Below are 19,385 nucleotides of genomic sequence, written 5' to 3' on the forward strand. Positions count from 1 at the left end.
TGTGTTGTCTCAACTAATGTTTAGAAGACATAATTTTGTTTTGAAGCATTACAGGAACTCGTTAGCGAAATGATATAAAACATATTCACTGTGTACGAGTATAATAATGAAATATGAAACGGATTTAGCTTGGTTTATTCAAGCTAACTCCAAAATCACTACTTCTCTCACTTAATTTCGTTCTATCTAACTTTCCCATTTTACCTGTTTCTATACCTAACCTACGGTGGGTTTAACAGCACTTACAGCCGTATTCACAAATATTACTATGAGGTCTCACAGTGCGGATGCACATTGTCCCAAAAACCTATTCAAAGACAATACTTGAATGGCGGAGTGACACCCACGAACCAAACACAGAGCTCTATTCAATGCTGTGCGTTCGATTTGCTGCTTCACTTAAGCAAGCATCGTTTGTGAATACGGCGTTCATTGATCAGGTCAACTACCAAATTCTAAAGGTTCAAACACACCTGCAGGAATTGTTGATGTAAAACAAATGAACAACGCAGAATAAGAATAATTTCTTCGCTGAAGACGCACGACCGTGACGTTCACAATACTTGGATGAAGGGTGACTAATCGTTTTGGAGTTCGTGAGACGTGACAACTGATTAGTTTACTACTAAACAATGGCTCTGAAGGAGTAAAACAATAATAAGGCGATTGTTTGTTTAATGAAACTTTTGGAAGTATTTCTTTAGACAACTATACATACACCAAAAATAATAGCGGAAGTCTTACTACCTATTTATACGTATAAATACGTTACATACATAGTAAGACTATTTATTTTATAAAAATGAGAGGGTCTCAGGCTGAAAACCTGGATGCGGACAGCGCAGGACCGGTCATTATGGAAAGCCTTGGGGGAGGCCTTTGTCCAGCAGTGGACGTCATTTGGCTGAAACGAACGAGATGCTCTGAGCTATGGCATTATGAGACTTCTTAGTGATGAGAATAGAAATATTGAAAGTCTTGGATTTAATCAAATTTATGGTCACCGTGGCTAATCAAAGCCTTCGATAGTAAAAACTACAGATAACAGAGACGTAGTACTCCGCCAGCAGTCGTTGCGGTTATAACAAAGTAACGTTTTTGTTAATAAGACGAAATAAAAACTGTTGATCACAAATAATAGGTTTTATGTTGTAAAAAATAAGTTGTTTAATTGACTGTCAAACGTTTGTGAAACATGAAAAGTGAAGAGGAAAGCACCGTTAGCAAGCCAAGTAAGTATAATAATTACAACGTATTCTGCATATTTTATTCGAATGAAATAATATTTATTGGTTCCATCAATCATGACTTAAGTGACAATTTCATGAAAACTCTACACCTTATTTAGCAGGATGTCGAATTGTTTATTTTTCTTTAGTGTTTTGTGAGAAGAGATATTATGCATTTATTATACTGGGTGAATTTGCAATCAAAAAAAAACCTACATTAAAAAGTAGAAAAATNGAAAAATTAAAACCGACTCCAAAAAACCTGCACTAAAAAGTAGAAAATAATTACATTATTTATTTATTAGGACAAATGTTTGACTATGATTGATATTCTTGGAGTCGGTGCCTTACCTTAACTTTTTTATAAATATGAAAAACGTAATACGTGCTTATAAAATTTGAGGTTTGCCCCCGATTTCCCTAGGATCCCATCATCAGATCCTGACTTGGTGGCAATGGGAACACCTCAGAAGTGTACCCTATCGAACAAAAAAATAATTTTGAAAATCGGTCCTCAATTGACGTTACATAGAAAAAAAATACATACAGCTGAAGATATTTTATAACCTCCTCCTTTTTTGAAGTCGGTTAAAATTGGCACAGCAATGGGCACCCGCGAATTAGATTTTCGATATATTTTTTTTTAGAAATATACCACTAAAAATAATTAAGATAAAGTAGTATTGATAAATTGTTCTATGGAGCTTATTAAAAAATTGGATACTGTTTACAAAATCACCCTGTATTAAAACAAAGTTGTATTTGGGACATAACTGCATCGTAAGGCATTGAAGCTAAGATAAATAGTCAGATTAAAGTCCCATTAAAAAAACATCAATTTGTTAAATTCCAAGAAAATGTATCCCGTTCATGAGTTATTCATTACACAACGATGCGCAAAGTCGGTGTTTTTTCCTTTAAAACCAGTTATTTGTAAATAACCGTATCTGTTTTTCCCGAACGAGTAATAGGTACATAGCAGATAGTCATCACCTCAACGGATTACCTGTACCTACGTAAGGTACACTTATTGTGACACACTTCAGCTTATAAACACTAGGTATTAAAGCTAACATTAATGTTTAGATAACAATTAAGTTATTACAAATGTAATAATTACTTTCCGTGTGTTTTAAGAGCGTTTACGTCTAGCGGCGTATCAAGGGGCATCATTGGAAATGATTCACGCGCGGCGTTTTAATAGTTTTCAAATGTTTATAGAAAAATAATAACAACAAATTAATTATACTGTAATTTCAAAGTAAATATTTGAAATAAAATGTTCTTTTATTATTTTAAGTTATTTTTCTGTTGAATTAAAGAAGAATATTGGTGTAAAAATAACTTTATTTTCTGGGTTTTTCACTTTGTTTGAATTTCTTATTTCTTATTGTACCTAAAATGTCTAAATGTAAAAAAAATATCTCAACTACCTATCTATTTTCCCAAGGATCTTTGCAATCGGATATAAATGTTTGTTTATTATTTATTACAGTATTTTTTAAAATTTTAAACTTCTAAACTGACGCTAAAGTGAAAATTGAGAAAACCTCTGTAGACTTATCTTGATAGAATTCTTGAATGCTATACTAATCGAAATTTATTTTCTCAACTAACTATTTAGACGACGAAATAACTGGTTAATGATTGTAACGGGTTGTAAAAGTACTGTTTTTGCGCAAAACGGCGTAAACGCTCTTAAATCACCCAAAGAGTAAAAACAAGTTTTCTTATTGCTACCTATAACTAAGAATAATAATTAATTATTTTCTATAGCCGAATTCATCCAAATTATTTTAGAGGCCTGAAAACGCAATAATCCAACTGCCCGAAAGAATAAAGTACCTATAAGAATAAAATATGGAACTTTGTTTACTTTTTGGTCAGGATATCATTTCTTGATTGGGGATTTTTTTCACTGATAAGTTTTAGTGATCTCAAACACCTATCATTAAATTTGACACTACTCTTAAGATAACCTTAACTGTCGCGAGCAGAAGAGTACTTACATAACAAAATTATCAAAACAAGAAACATCTCAAGGTCATGTCATTAGCAAAAAGAAAGGGGACAATAATTTCCCACTTCGCATGTCCATCAAACCTATACCGATTTCGCATCAGACTAAACAATTTTGTTTGCAAAATAGCACTTATTACGACCGATTAAGAAGTCACAGTATTTAGCTTGATGTCCTGTTATCAGTCTGTACCTCCTTGATCATCATGAAAAGCATTATTGTAACATGCTCACAGTCTACAAGTTGATGTATCACATGACAAGTTTATCAAATTAAACTATCTGCTCTCGTGTTCAGATCTGATCAAAATTTGGAAATTAGAGATAACCCTGTATAATATCGCATTTTGAAATCTCAGCCGATCTCGTAAACAAAAATTATGCAACTGATAATTCTGTCATTGTTATCAACATCAATTTAATACCTAAATGTCTCATCCTTTGGCTAAGATAGCTCTTCGATTGCTTAATATTTTAAATTGCCTAATCTTTTATGAAAATTCGATACAAGTATACCTACAAATGCATACTGATACTGTTGAAAGATATTTCTATAAACGGGCAGTATAGACAATCTTTTCAACCGACTTCAAAAAAAGGAGGAGGTTCTCAATTCGACCCGTATGTTTTTTTTTTTTTTTTCTATGTTTGTTACGCGATAACTCCGCCAATTATGAACCGATTTTCAAAATTCTTTTTTTGTTCGATAGGGTACACTTCTGAGGTGGTCCCATTGTCACCAAGTCAGGATCTGATGATGGGATCCTAGGGAAATCGAGAGCAACCCTCAAATTTTATAGGCACGTATATCGTTTTTCAAACTTTTTCTTAAGTTATTCATATATTTGCTCCTGGAAATCATCATCTCATATTGATGAGCTGATGATAGAAGGTACAACTCCTTAATGCTTAGGAGTTGGAGGATAATTCTTTAAATATTATAAGTACAAATAGACCAACAGTTGTATTCTTTCATGTTTTTAAGGTGGGCTGACGGTTTAAGGTCTTTTTAGGTTTCCTATATGGTAACCTGAATTTTGTAGGGAATATTATTTTACACTAGACATGAAGAGTATGGTCTCAATNTTTTTGTGACTTATTTTCACGGAATTATAAATTATACGGACTAGTAATGGCCATTAATGTTAAGCACAAACTCATTCTCTTACAGTCATTGCACTGCTTGTAAAATTAAAATAAATAAATTTCTGATTACACTATTCCCTCATCCCCAACAGCCGATCTTGTACTATGGGGTTTTCAGACAACAGATAAGATTATTATGTCTTAATAACTTTTTTGTCACTAAATTATATTTAATGATAATAATGATGACTTCCCCAACTCGTATGTGCAGCGTGGGAAGTGTAGGCGAAATCACCCGTTTGCCTCTGGTAAATTAGAGAGGGTCTTCCTTCTACTAAACGAAAATGATTGATGAAAAGTACGTAGAAAATTCCCACATCCTTATGCACCCACTGAAAATCAGTGTCTTGGCAGTTAAATTGTCAAGATATTACTGAGTGGGTAACCTTTTTTGCAACTTTGTTTAGTTTTTTTATGTGTATGTCTTGTGTTGTCTAAGTTTTTGCCAAAATAAAATTATTTCCTTTCTTTCTATCTTTATGCTCTCTGTTCCAGGTGCTTGCCTCGGAGTTCGCCATGCCCAAGCCTTGCTGCTGTTCCTGGCCATGCTGATCGCCTACGGGATGCGCGTCAACATGAGCATGGCCATCGTCTCCATGACCGACACCGACCTTGAAAATGTAAGGCTTGCTGGTTGGATCCAGTGGATTTGATACTATGCTGAACACTATAATCCGGGCCTTTTCAAGGCAAGAGTAGATAGGCGCTTACAAGGCAGGTAGTATCATCCTAGACTGCATGCACTTAATATCAGGTGCAATTGTCTAAGGGTAAGTGGGATATTATTCATAGGATCTTCAGTATTTGCTTCGTCTATTATGACACCGTCTTTAGGTAATATTGGAACACGGTTAATAGAACCATAGTTTCTTAAGAGCGTTAAAATGTGTCGGGTGTATATTTATTGATGATGATAATTTTACCTCATTTTCCCCATTTAACTTTTTTTGCTTTGAGACCAGCGGAAATATCGACACGATTATTTCGAGCGACAAAGTATGAACACCGATATTCGAGAGCCGATGATAAAACTATCGCGATGTCGCCCCCACATTGCGGTCTTCAGCTGATATTATAAAGAGAGAGAACTGAGTGCATCGGAAGATAATATGACAGGGTAAAGTCATGTAAGACAACATTAATTATGCAATTTATAAATATTACCCGTATTATTAAGTTTCACATTAGCATTTTCGACCATGTCATGTTTACCAAAACCGTTTCTACTTTCAAGTTTTCGCTATGAAGGAGTTGCAAATTAATGTAACATCTCTCGACCCAATAAAACTCAATAATAAAAACACTTGAACTTACACCATTTCCAGTGCAAAAAAACATTAGGTACTCGAATTGAGAATCTCCTCCTTTTTGTAGTTAGTTAATAAAAATCTGAAGCTTGTGCATCATCAGCAAGCGATCGTAGGTACATAACGTTGTTTTGATTAGATGTTTGCTCATCGTACATAGCGGCTGCCATAAATCCATCGCTGTCCACGAAGGATGGAGCGCTGGCCGCAACTAATCAGCCCCTGGACAGCCCTGCCATTCATTGATCAGGAAATTACTGGAACAGCGCAATCGTGGAGAGGGTCCTTTATAATGTCGGCTGACTTGATCCTTTTCGTCCATCAAATAAGTTGAGTTATAACAAACTTACATCTTTGTGTCAGTCTCCATGGGCCTTAATACCTTACGAAGACTGATGTCATATTTTATTTTCAAATATTTAGGTTTGTTCCGGCTCATAATTCACCTACACTGTTTTATTTAAGTCTGCAATGTTCTAACTAAATAAGGATAAGTAAGCGCACAAGGTAAATGTCTAATTTGTATTTTCATCTTGATAGTATTTGTTGAACACTGGAGAGTCATTATCAACCCGAACAATATTTTTATCACTATGACGTTTTTATTTGTGTTGAGCGGCTATTCTAGTTCAATAAAGTCCTAGTATCACTGCGACCGTTATCGATCTATTGTGATCGCCGCTGTTTTCCTTACAGTTCGCCTCCGAGTCCTGCATCCATTAGGAAGTGCAGTATCTTTTGGGGGGCGATATGTTTTACATCTTGTGGGCTTAGGATGTGTTTGCCCAGGTGTAAGCTCCGCTTGCGCATCAGAGGTCCGCAGTCCGTGAGCATGTGTAGTGGCGTTTCATCTGCCTCTTGGCACATCCTGCACGTTCTTGTTTCGGACAGTCCCATAGTGGACAAGTGCTTGTTTAAGCTGCAGTGTCCAGTGAGGGCTCGAACTAAGATGCGCATTTTGGTCCTACTCAGTCCTATGATCTGCTTAGAGCTTTTTCGATCATAGGCTTTTATGAGAGCTTTGGAATGAGTTAATCCTGGCGTGTCTGACCATGCCATAAAGGATTTGTTTAAATAGATGTTCTCCAGGGTCATTCGAGCGAGACTTTTGGGAACACCACAAAAGGGTTCTGGACCATATTGTGTTCCCTCCGCTCCCGCTCTGGCTAGTTCGTCGGCATTTTCATTGCCCTCGATTCCCGCATGACCTGGAACCCATCTCAGCGTTACTCTNATCATGCGGCTACAGGAGCCTAAGGCAATTTTTGCCTTTTGTATGATGTTATTAAGGTGAGTATTCCATGTAAGTTTCTGGTCGATAGTGACGCCCAGATATTTGACTTCCGTGGAAAACTCGATCTCTTTTCCATTTAGAGAGGGTTTGACTAGTTTGTTCAACTGTCTACGCCTGGTAAATGGAATAATGACAGTTTTATCAGCGTTAACTGATAAACTGTTTCTTTTGCACCACCCACCTATGGTGTTTAGCGCTCTTTGCATTATGGAAGATATTGTACTTTGGCAGAAGCCCCTTACTATGACAACAAGGTCGTCAGCGTACCCTTGAGTGTCAATGTTGAGGTCGGCCAAAAACAATGACGTTACAATCTCCTGCATTCGTTGTAGAAGAAAACAACAAAGTCATAACTTTGAATTATAAAGTAGTTAGGCAGGTCATTAATCGTCATTCATGTTACTTTTTGTTGTTACACTCATTTGTCACGTTCGTCACAAACAAAGGCGAACGTTCTTAGTGCTACCTAGGTTACTAAAAATAATACAAAAACATATTTTCGTATTAACTCTATTTATGGTTTCTAGAAAAAAATATAAAAAGTTCCTCAGCAACTCCTCTGCCATAGAGCACTTAATAATATTGTTGTTTGGTCCACTTATAATTGCATAACAGTATTGGCATCGGACGTGTTAATTGTTGTCGCCGCGAGCGAGTTAATCTCACCGCAACCAATCGGCATGCCGCAGCCCGCTGATTAAGCACGAACAGTGAATGCGTGGAGACGTCATAACGACTATAAGCTGATATATTTACTAGTCCGGAACACAATCCAAAAAAGCATGCGACAAAATTTATAAAATAAATGTAATAGAAAACAAAATGATTTGACCACTCGGTCAAGTATGAATAATTAGTTCAGAGACATTGGCGGCTTGGTGATTCGCGTAATATTTCGCACAATATAAACATTGTATGTGGACGAACATTTACTTTTTGCCTACTGTAACTTATGTATTTTCAAGTTATAAAATATTAAAAAACGTAGAATGATTAAGGAATTTGTTTTCAGGTAAGTACTCTACTTTTTGAAGGCACCATTTAAAATGTCCAAGGATATCCGAAAATAACAACATGCCACTAAAAACATAGTGAATATGCCACCAGATTCCTCTTTGGCAAACGCTTTGCGAGTATGACAGATTCCACAACCTTATAAAGGGAATTCCTGTGTGGATATCCAGGGAATGCGGATGTGCTGTGAAAATTGAGATTAAAATATGCAGCGGCCATGGAAAAATTGTTTGTGTATTAAGAAAGGGTTATTTTATGTGGGAAAGTGTGACACGGAAATTTTCCAAGCCATTTTGTCAGTCAAAAATATAGAATTAAGTGAGCTCGCATTTTACGGGGCGATTTTTAAAGTGTATAAAAATTAAACTAAATTCCGAAATTGTGAGATATAAAATATAGCAAAAATGCTGAAAGACCAATGTTGTTAAAAATGTAATTGCATTATTGAAAGACATTTTACCAGGAACTGAAAAAAAGGTGTGATGATCATGATAGAACTCATTGACATAGTTTTTTTTCTCTTTCCAGTCCTTCGATTGGGGCTCTAAGACGCAGAGTCTCATCCTGTCTTCCTTCTTCTGGGGCTACGCTGTCCTGCAAGTGCCTGGCGGTGAGATGGCAGCCCGATTTGGGGGAAAGGTCCTTGTCTTGACCTGCATTGTCGTCAACTCCGCTGTATCCTTATTGATACCAATTGGAGCATATTATGTAAGTTTCCGAGTTGGTATGCAGGTTGAAAAATAGGTATTATAGGAATTTACTACTAGGTCGTCCGACGATCTGGTGAAGGTCACGGAAAGAACCTGGATCTGGCCAGCGCAGGACCGGTCTTTATGGAAAGCCTTGGGGGAGGCCTTTGTCCAGCAGTGGACGTCATTTGGCTGAAACGAAGAATTTACTGTCACTAATGATTTCAGGGTGGATGGCAAATGGTATGCGCTTGCCGCGTTATTCAGGGTCTGTCGCAAGGATTCCTGGTGCCTTCAATGCACCACCTCATTGGAAAATGGTTTCCTTTGGAGGAAAAAAGTCGATTTGGAACTTTTGTTCATTCAGGTAATAAATTAGTTAACCACAACCTACTTTGGGCTACGTCAATTTAATTTGAAGTCAATATTTTGAACGACTCATTTTGATGTGCTCGATCTTGTGAGCCAAAATTTTGACATGGTCAAATATTGTATTTTTACAGGAGGACAATTGGGGACAGCTGTCCAGCTTATGATTTCGGGCTTCATATCCAGTTACTGGGGGTGGCCGGCCATATTTTATGTCAACGGCACCATTGGGGCTGTCTGGGCCGCCGTCTATGTCTTTTTGGGTTCATCAACGCCACAAACTTCGAAAGTTATTAGCGATGAAGAAAAAATGTACATACTCACTTCTTTGGGACATGTTGGTGAACAAAAGGTAAGAGTTTAAAATTAAATAATGGAATGTACAAATGGGGTCCATATTCGGTTGCATAAAAAATATTGTCATAATTTAAGAGTGCATAAAGTTTTTTGGCATCCTCATCATTTCGCATAACGTTCATACAGAATAATTCATAAGGCATATTTTTTTTGCCATAACCACTTTTAATATAATAATATTTTAGTATATATTTTTTCTGTATACTTGTTTTTTTAATAACGATTTCTAGGCATAACATTTATTGGCATCTAAACCAATGCCATAAATATTATCATTAATAATATACAAAATACCATAATTTTAACAAATATGAAATATAAAAATGTTATAAGTTAACAAATATAAATAGACAAGCAAGCATGCAAACAAGCATGCAAGCAAGCTGCAAGGAGGCATGTAAGCATGCATGCAAGCAAGGATGCAAACAAGCAAGCCTGCAAGCAAGCATGCAAACAAGCAAGCCTGCAAGCAAGCAGCAAGCAAGCAGCAAGCAAGCAGCAAGCAAGCATGCAAGCAAGCAGCAAGCACGCAAGCATGCAAGCAAGCAGCAAGCAAGCATGCAAGCAAGCAGCAAGGAAGCATGCATGCAAGCATGCAAGCAAGCATTAGGATTGCCTTATCTCCGGCGCTGCGGGAAGTGCGGTCCTTCCGCTCTGGCGTAACATATACCCGGCATGCCATGTGGCTGCCGGATATATGTTACAGCGAGCGAGGACCGCACTCCCTCCGCGCCTCCGGCTTTTAAATTACACTCTAGTATAGGGCAGACTAGTACCACGTGGAAGAGACCACGGCCAGTCGGGATCAACATAATTTCAGACCAGGCAAGCTTAATGTTGTAAAAGAAGTGGACTGTATAATATGTGCGTAATAATAGATAATTAAGAGGGATTCAAGATCAAACAGAATGTAGTTTCACGAGCTTAAGTTTTCTAAGAAACAGGTCAAAAATTAAGAACAAAAANGGTGGTGCAAAGGGTACAAAAGGATCTGTTTTTGCCATTACGTATTAGATTAAGTCTTTTACTAGAGATCTATTATTGTTATAGAAACTCAAAACGCCATGGAAGGCAATCTTCACGTCGGTGCCTTTCATCGCCCTCATCGTCGCCCACTCTGGCCAGAATTGGGGCTTCTGGACTCTCATGACGGAGATCCCCTCCTACATGAAGCAAGTCATGGGCGTTGACATTGGTGCTGTAAGTAGCTATTCGAATGTTCTCTTTCCTAAAATGTGATAAATCACATAAGTGTTTTGTCAAACTTCTGGTAGGTACGAAGTCTTGCGTCTCCACCCTCCATTCGCCAGCTCCCTTTTAACTTGCTTTTTGACCTACCACCTTTCCGATCTCCTCTTCAATTAGCTCTTCACAAAATCTTCCAGCCCGCCCCTGGTTCTTTCTGACCCACCAAACCCCCTAGTATTGCATCTTGTTTTACTATCATACTTATTAATCAACATCAATTATTTATTTATTTACATTTTTTTCAATATAAATTCCAATACAATTAGTTCGTTTTCTCAAATATCATTATTATTAGCTCGACATAAGCGTTTTCTTTTATTTTCCAGAACGGTGTCATGTCAGCACTACCATACCTCACTATGTACCTGTTGAGTTTCCCACTCGGTTACTTGGTCGACTTGATTCAGAAGAAGAAGTGGCTCAGCATCACAGCTTGCAGAAAGATCTCTAATACTATTGGTAAATGGATTACTTCTTAACAATGGATGTCAGATGTTGTACAATCGTTTTTAGGTACGATGACAATTGCTGCAAGGTTGCAAGGCTTTTAGCTGAGAGGTTCTTCCAACTTTTATTGCTTGCATGGTGTACGTATTAGGTAAGGTTTTAAAGAACCTTTCGTGATGACATCTGATGCGGAAATCACAACACGGTCGAGTTAAGTGCACACCTAGCAGCCGTGTTATCACGTTGACGCTCTGGTACGGATGTATAAGCAAAATGACGATGAATTTTTTATAATTTATAACGAAATTATCTAATGTAGAAAAAACTTTGGAATGCAGGTCATTGGGGTCCAGCTGTAGCTCTGATTGGGCTCACGTACGCACCCGCTGGCGACGCCACCACGGCAGTCATCATTCTGTGCGTGGTAGTCGGCCTCAACGCTGGACAATATACTGGATACTTGGTACAGTTGCATTATTCATTGAAATATTGTTGTTAATTTGAAATTCTATAAAAAAATTGTTTATTTTATCAGACATTCATTCTGGTACATTAAAGTAATAAAGGAAGATAACAATAATTGTTGTTCTGTATGCGATGTGGAGCCTTAACTAGGACCACCCTGAATCTATGCTGAAAGGAGGAAAAAAAGTTCTTTGCTTTTTTTCAGTTCATATTAAGTACTAGCGGCCGCCCGCGACTTCGTACGCGTGGATCTCGTTTTACCCCCCCTTCATCTATCTTACGCGGTTCAGATTTTTTCATACAAATGTTTTTCCCGCTAACTCCCGTTCCCGTGGGAATTTTGCAATATCCTGTTGTAACTAAGCGTTAAGTTTACAAAGGTACCTGCATGCCAAATTTCAAGAGTCTCTCTTACGCGGTTTAGATTTTTTCATACAAATGTTTTTTCCCACTGACTCCCGTTCCCGTGGGAATTTTGCAATATCCTGTTGTAACTAAGCTTTGACTTTACTAAGGTACCTGCATGCCAAATTGCAAGCGTCTAACTTAAGCGGTTTAGATTTTTCATACAAAAGGATTTTCCCGCTAATTCCCGTTCCCGTGGGAATTCCTAAGTATCCTATAACCTGCCCAGGAGTATGAAGAATAATTATACCAAGTTTCGTTAAAATCCGTCGAGTAGTTTTTGTTTCTATAAGGAACATACAGACAGACAGACAGACAGACAGACAGACAGACAGACAGACAGACAGACAGACAAAAATTTTACTGATTGCATTTTTGGCATCAGCATCGATCACTAATCACCCCCTGATAGTTATTTTGAAAATATATTTCATGTACAGAATTGACCTCTCTACAGATTTATTATAAGTATAGATTTACGTTGTAGACTGTAGCAAGGTGCTAGGGGGTAGAACAAACATTGGACACGTAAAACTTTTTAAGAGTAATCATTTTTAATTTTGACTTTGTCAGACAACGTTATATTCAGTTTTACGAGATGTACTAATCAGTTATTTTTTTCTCATGCAGGGAATAACGTTTTGCACTCACAGACTCGAGTAGATTATTAAAGCTATGATTATTGTTATTTCCAGCTAGTCCACATCGATATGGCGCCCAACTTCGGCGGGACCTTGATGGGCATCACGAACTGTATCGCGAACTTCGTCTCCATCTTAGCGCCGCTGGTGGCTGGGCTCATCTTGACAGATCAGGTGACTAGACGAATAATACAAACATGGCACATCAAGATTAAGCTGTTCTAAGAAGTTAAATTTTACCGATTGACTGGTTATCTTTGGAAAAAATAATAAACATCATACGTTGTAGAGCTAAGTTATGAACTTTCTCCAAAAGTCACGTAGAGCCGCTTTTATTTTTTTTTTTAAAGTCGTTTAATAAAGTCGTCATGTAAAGTTGATAGGTACATTATTGTGCAGTTTACCATAACAACTATAAGCTGAATTTGTTTGACTCATGTGAATATGAATTATTCAGGTACAAATTATCGCATTTCTTTACATTGTAAAATTTCCAAGACTATCACAAGAAATGCTTGTGAAATAAAGTCTACACGGAACTTTAAGTACGATAACAAAACCACTACACGTTTAAAAGTCCCAGTTTAGAACTAATAAAAGTTCTAATCTTCGTATAATCCGTCCTTTTGAGAAGGAGTTGGAAACTTCGAACTATCCCTAACTGGCTATTCTGGAAGAGGGATACCGAGTACCGACGTGTCTCTTCATTTCACAGGCTTATCCTTGCACGTTCGTGCACTTTGCATTTTAAAATGTGGAAGCCGGAAAAAATGGTTCAGTACATTCTTATCAATTTGTATTACAACTCAGTTGCAACACTTTTAATTATTATTTCTTACTAGCTGTCCTCGCGAACTCTGTTCCGCCTTAAAGGCAATGTAAACCACCAGCTTTTGCACGGAGTACTTTTCAACTGACACAGACGTCAAACCAAGTTTTTTAATGAAAATCAAGCCTAAGAGNTCAGAGAATTTAGTTTTTGCAAATCTATAGGCCGAAAGAGTATAAAGGTGGAAGGAGGATCGTTCGCAACATCACAAATACATAATTATTTACTCTTCAATGTTGGTTGCTCTTATAGACAATATTTATGACTTTAGATGTTATAAATAATTAAATTATGTTTATAGTATTTTATTAAAAACAAACTTTATGTATATAAAAATTATGTTCTTTACATTTATAATTATTTAAATTATGGTATTGAAAATTAGAGAAAGTTATTATTATGCCCAAGAAACCATTATGCATTTAGAAAACTATGCATATCAAAGTTTATGCGAAAAAACTTTATGCAAATACTGTTATACCAAACTAAATTATGATGAAAAATGTTATGCGTCTAAGAGGGCACCCGTACAAATGATAGCACATCAACACTGTGGCCTCTTGCATTAGTAGTACGAGTAATATGTGCTAGCTTGAAATCAACTGATGTTCTATCGCCTTACATTACGATTTACGAGGTCCTTTTGACCATTTGATTAAAGGAACTCCTGAAGTAGCTGTCTCTACTCAATTTCTTGCTATAACATAAATCTTTTTGGATTGCATTATCTGTTTTCCTTTTGTACCCTTTGCACCACCGGCCTGCACCACTGGTGGTGCAAAGGGTATTTTTTAATCCCTTTTGCACCACCAATAGTGCCGCCCTACCATTACTGTAAAACGATTATCTATAATCATATAATATTAATATTATAAAGAGGAAAGATTTGATTGTTTGTTTGTACTGAATAGGCTCCGAAACTACTGGACAGATTTGACAACATAACATAAAAATTAATAACAACCATTCATATCTACATACAACGAATAATATTCCTAAAGTACCAGGGCAACATAATCATAAAGGAGCTATATCAGATTCTTCTTGGTTGACCCGAGAAATAAACATGTATCAAATAGCTCCTTTATGGTTATGTTGCCCTGGTACTTTATTCGTTGTATGTAGGATGTAGGCCCGGGGTATCGTGGGTCTGAAGTGAAATGTTTATAGGCACTTACACACACAAATTAAAACTTTTAGGTAGGTTTCGATTTATTTATAACAATTAAATTATTAAGTATTTTACAGTCTACTACTAGTTTAACAGTCGATGGTAGCACAGCACTATTTGTTGGTGGTGCAAGAGGGATTTAAAAATACCCTTTGCACCACCAGTGGTGCAGGCCGGTGGTGCAAAGGGTACAAAAGGAAGCAAGCGAGGCATCTTTCCTTCAGTGATCAGTGGGAAACTAAAGTCTGACCATTTCGATACAAGCACTGTCGGTAGTTTTGCAAGTATTTTTGAGACTATGTTCATACCTTGTAGATATTCCTCTCGCTTCAATGCTCGAATAGCCTCTATCAGATTTTGTACCTTCACAGCGAATGGCACTATGTCTCTCTGGTAATCGCTCGGCAAGGGTGGTAATTTCTTTATGTCCAACAGTACCCTTGAAATTATCAGATCTGGATTACCGAACCTCAGCTCAAGAGTAGACATAATAGTTTCTGGTGACGATGCGCTGATCAATAGAGCCGAAACTGCTTCCTTAGCGGCTCCACGCAGGCATTTTCTAAGTCGCCATAAGTTCTCTTTGGGTGTGAAGTTACATACTTCAGCTGACTCGTAATATGCTCCTTTAAATGGTAGCCATTCCATCGGGTCTCCGTAAAACTCTGGGAGATCTCGTGGCGTGCATATACGGCTTAAGAGGTTACCGTTGTTGGTATTTGCAGCAGAGGTAGCCGCAATGTCTCTAAGTGCAGCGGCCAACATGTGTACCGTGCCAGCATTTTCCATAGGCGCTGACTCTTGATGAGGTACTGAAGAGCACAACTTGACCGGTTGGGGTCCATTATCGTGGACAAGTTGCTCCTTATCTTGCTGCTCAAGCCATTGCGACACACTACGGAGGCTATTTGCGGGATATTCATCCTCAAGTTCCGCGATATCCGCCTCCAACTGCTTGTCAAGTAAATCCATAGCGATTTTGGCCTTTTGTTTCGCAGTTTCGTATTCAAGCCGTTTTTTCCTAGCTGATATAGATGATTCCGAGGCTTTAGAGTTTGCTTGCACGACTGTACTATTATGTACGGAAATGTCATTTTGACTTGCCATATTTTGTTGTACCTCGGAGTCGTCGGATGGCTGAATCTGAATCTCCTGCTGCTCCCTTCGAGTTGCGCTCCGTGTATTGACCATTCTGGGTGGCGTAAAAAACATTGAATCCGCCTGGATCCGGCTCGAAGATTGTAAACCACCAGCTTTTGCACGGAGTACTTTTCAACTGACACAGACGTCAAACCAAGTTTTTTAATGAAAATCAAGCCTAAGAGAAAAACCTCTACGGAGGTTTTATGCATCGGCAACAGGCAATAAATAAGCCATCGCCATTTTTTCTTATTTGCTCACCGTTTAGACCTATCCTGGACTACGACAAACATTTTAAAACCAAAATCAGCTCAATCGGCCCAGCCGTTCTCGAGTTTTAATCATACTAACGAACAACAATTCATTTTTATTTACATAGATACAATTTTATGAACATGAGAAAATCACTGTATCACTGCTAGTCCGTCTCAATGAAAAATTTAATCACATCACTGTAAATTCAGATCAAAATAATGTCTATCATGTCTGTCTGTCTCCACTGAGTCCACTCGTCTTCATTTGATCAAAATATTTATCATATTTTACCTACAGCTACAGCTTAAGCAAACGGTACAAAATGCAAGATAATTTGCAGCTCTTCGCTTGCTCTGCGAGAGAACCCTAACTTTTAAACTTAAAAGCTAACCCCACACTTTTCTCCATTAGTTGTAAGTTCTAACGTTGTTATTTCAGCGCTTCCCGAGCTCCGGCATTTAATACTCATTTTCACATTTATACGAGGCCTTTGAAATTGTATTTGTTTCTTTTCTAGAAATAATAATAATTTATAGTAATAAGTTTCATGCAAGTTAATGTAATAAAATATGTGAGGTGACATAACTTGTAAAGGTAGGTAATAGAAAATGTATACCTACTTCTAAACCACTATAAATTATAATGACATGAAATAAACGTTTTGAATTTGAATTTGAAAAGTAGCAATCTGAGGCAAAGCTTTTAAGCTCCTTATATTGACCAGGTATAATCTCTGTGTCTTATAAATAACGTGCCTTGAACATGTTTTGGAGTCTCTTCATAAAATAAGCAACGTTTGGTTGTTTCTTCTTCTTATTCGTGTCGCTCTTGGCAGAGCGGTCGTAGTCAGATACAGCTCTCCGCACAATCAATACAAGATAGAAGCCAAGGGTTCGATTCCCGGCCGGGCAGAAATTGAAATGATGAATTTAAATTTCTTTAAAAAAAAGTATTTATGTATTTTTATATCAGTTGTCTAGTACCCATAGTTTGCTTTAGCTTTAGTACATATAGCTATGCTTAGTTTGGGACTAGAAGCGTAGTGTAAATGTCAAGGGATATTTATTTATTAAAGAGCTTCCTCGTTGTGGATAAAAAAAAAATCTACCGCTATCTCTTCCTTAGTTTTTGAGGCAAATGATAAGTAAGTTTATTGTAATGAAATATTTTTGAACAATTTTTCAGACTGACCCAGACCAATGGAGGATCGTATTCTACCTGTCGTCAGCCGTCTACATCGTCTGCAACCTGATCTTCATCATCTTCGGCACGAGTGAGAGGCAGACGTGGAACGAACCGGAGTCTAAAGATACTGGTAAGGAGATATAGTCTGGTCTGTGAGCACGTAGAATTTTGTCCAATGACCCCAAGCTACCCATCCTTATCGCTCGCGCGTAATTATATTGCTGTCACGACTGTGCGACGGGTGCCCGCAGTGAGTGTACGTGCTCACAGACCGGGTTCTAGTAAGAAACAGTTGACGAAGCACATGATGTCGTGCCCATGCCCAAATAATGAAAGACTTAATGAAGGCTACTGACAACGCCACTCTTGTGGCGGAGTTTTGGACTGACACTGTGTAGGTTTGTTGCCGACCCGACAAAAAAAAGAAGAAGAAACATCTTGAAAAAAATATGTCTATCAATATACGAAGTCTTACCTATCCACATAAAATAGTCTCAGAATATTATTATTATATCAAATTTCTACCAAGTCTACAATAACCCTCGCTGCACCAGGTAGAGTGTAAGATACCCCAGTCCTTCAAAAAGCACAATAATTTTAAAACTTTGCAAGTGCTGAATTTTAAATTTTCAGTAGCAGGAATCAATGCCGTTGCTGCTTCAATCAGTGTACATATTTTATTGAAACTGAACTTACTAATATTTTCCTGTTTTTTTTTCAGATGATGACGTCACGACAGAAAAGAATGTAGAAAAAGTAGTTTGATGGTTATATTTATATTATTAGCTCTTGTATCCTGCTTTATTTTTTGAGAGAGCTTACTAAAAGACTTTTTGCTAGAGAAACATTTGAACCTTTGTTAAAAAAGGTTTTATTCTTATTTATTTACTTGATAAATTATTACAGTATTATACTTATATTAATTTGTAAATAGATTAGATATTAGAGCGTAATATTTTAAAGGCTGTTAACCTAGTAGTCAATAGTGTAGTGTAGTTGTATTAAAAATGTAGAGATCAAAACAATAAAAAAATAATAATAAAAAAAACAATAAAATTAAAATATTTAATAGTGTTTTATTTGTATATTAACCCATTCACAAACCTAAATTACTAAATAATAATGTCCGTTATCACAATATTATATTGGCTTAGAATATTTCCAAATATCTATCACCAAAACACCGAAACGAATATGTTTTGAAATAAACGCATAATTTTGTCGTTTAGTCACCAAGTTCATAATAATGAAGCGTACAGTTCAAACTATTGCATTTATGCCATTGTATTTTCAGTTGTTGTTGTTTTATTTTCTGAAACAATTTAACGTTCAAGCGATATTCTTTTCTTAGCAAAATAGAGTCCATTAAAAACATTTCTAAAGATACATTAGAAGTTCATCTGTTCAAAAGTACTTCAAAAGTTATTAAGAAGCATTTGAGATCGAGAAAGGAAATGCGACAGACACAATAATTTTCGATACATACCTTACATTGCTTTAGGTTGTTTTATTAATTTACAACAATTCGTGTATAGTCGGGGCCGAAGCTTATAAAATGAAAAAATAAATAAACAATATTATACCCAGGTACATAATTACCTGCACACAAAATAGAGAGTTGAGTAAAATGTAATAATCATAAATTGAAATGAAAAAAATGCAAGAAAATGAGCAAGTGAGGAATGCAGCGGCCACTTCGCGTCCTGTAGGCCTAAGATGTGCGCCGTGATAGGCGGTTATCACGCTATTTTATCGATTTTGCCCATACAAATTGACGTCGATAAAAGTTATCACGGCGCGCATCTTAGGCCTACTGAACACTAGACCGAACTTACTTGCAACAGTCTTCTCAACGGTGATCCACCACGTGAAGGTGAAAAAGCCGACCTTTTCCTTACTTTACAAACAAAACAAAACTAAAGTTTTATTAGTCTATGTCTAGTTTCGAAATTGTTGTTGAACAAAGATGCCCCTTCCCAGCGGTTCCATAGAGCTGGTAACATGCGAAAATGCACTGCCTGAAAGAATCACACAACGTATTCCGACTACATGACTAGCCCGCTATGGAACCGCTGGGAAGGGGTATCTTTGTTCAACAATTACGTCGAAACTAATTCACATAGACTAANTGGGTTAATGTTTTTGGGCGGTTTTTAGGCGGTTTCTGACAATGTC

The 19,385-nt window shown here is 37.1% G+C and overlaps 1 protein-coding gene across 1 annotated transcript; it reads left to right on the forward strand.

Moving 5' to 3' along the window:
- Nucleotides 1–1,052: 1,052 nt before the first annotated feature.
- Nucleotides 1,053–18,214, forward strand: LOC114362032 (putative inorganic phosphate cotransporter). The gene is made up of 11 exons (XM_028317286.1): nucleotides 1,053–1,232; nucleotides 4,890–5,014; nucleotides 8,538–8,717; nucleotides 8,927–9,065; nucleotides 9,202–9,419; nucleotides 10,475–10,624; nucleotides 10,999–11,131; nucleotides 11,458–11,582; nucleotides 12,685–12,804; nucleotides 17,211–17,340; nucleotides 17,932–18,214. Exons 1-11 carry the CDS (start codon nucleotides 1,196–1,198, stop codon nucleotides 17,973–17,975), a joined length of 1,401 nt encoding a protein of 466 aa, XP_028173087.1. The 5' UTR covers nucleotides 1,053–1,195; the 3' UTR covers nucleotides 17,976–18,214.
- The last annotated feature ends 1,171 nt before the right edge of the window (nucleotides 18,215–19,385 follow it).

This window comes from Ostrinia furnacalis, unplaced genomic scaffold (assembly GCF_004193835.3).
Source record: "Ostrinia furnacalis isolate ACB-3 unplaced genomic scaffold, ASM419383v2 OfSCF0388, whole genome shotgun sequence".
NCBI classification, from domain to species: domain Eukaryota; kingdom Metazoa; phylum Arthropoda; class Insecta; order Lepidoptera; family Crambidae; genus Ostrinia; species Ostrinia furnacalis.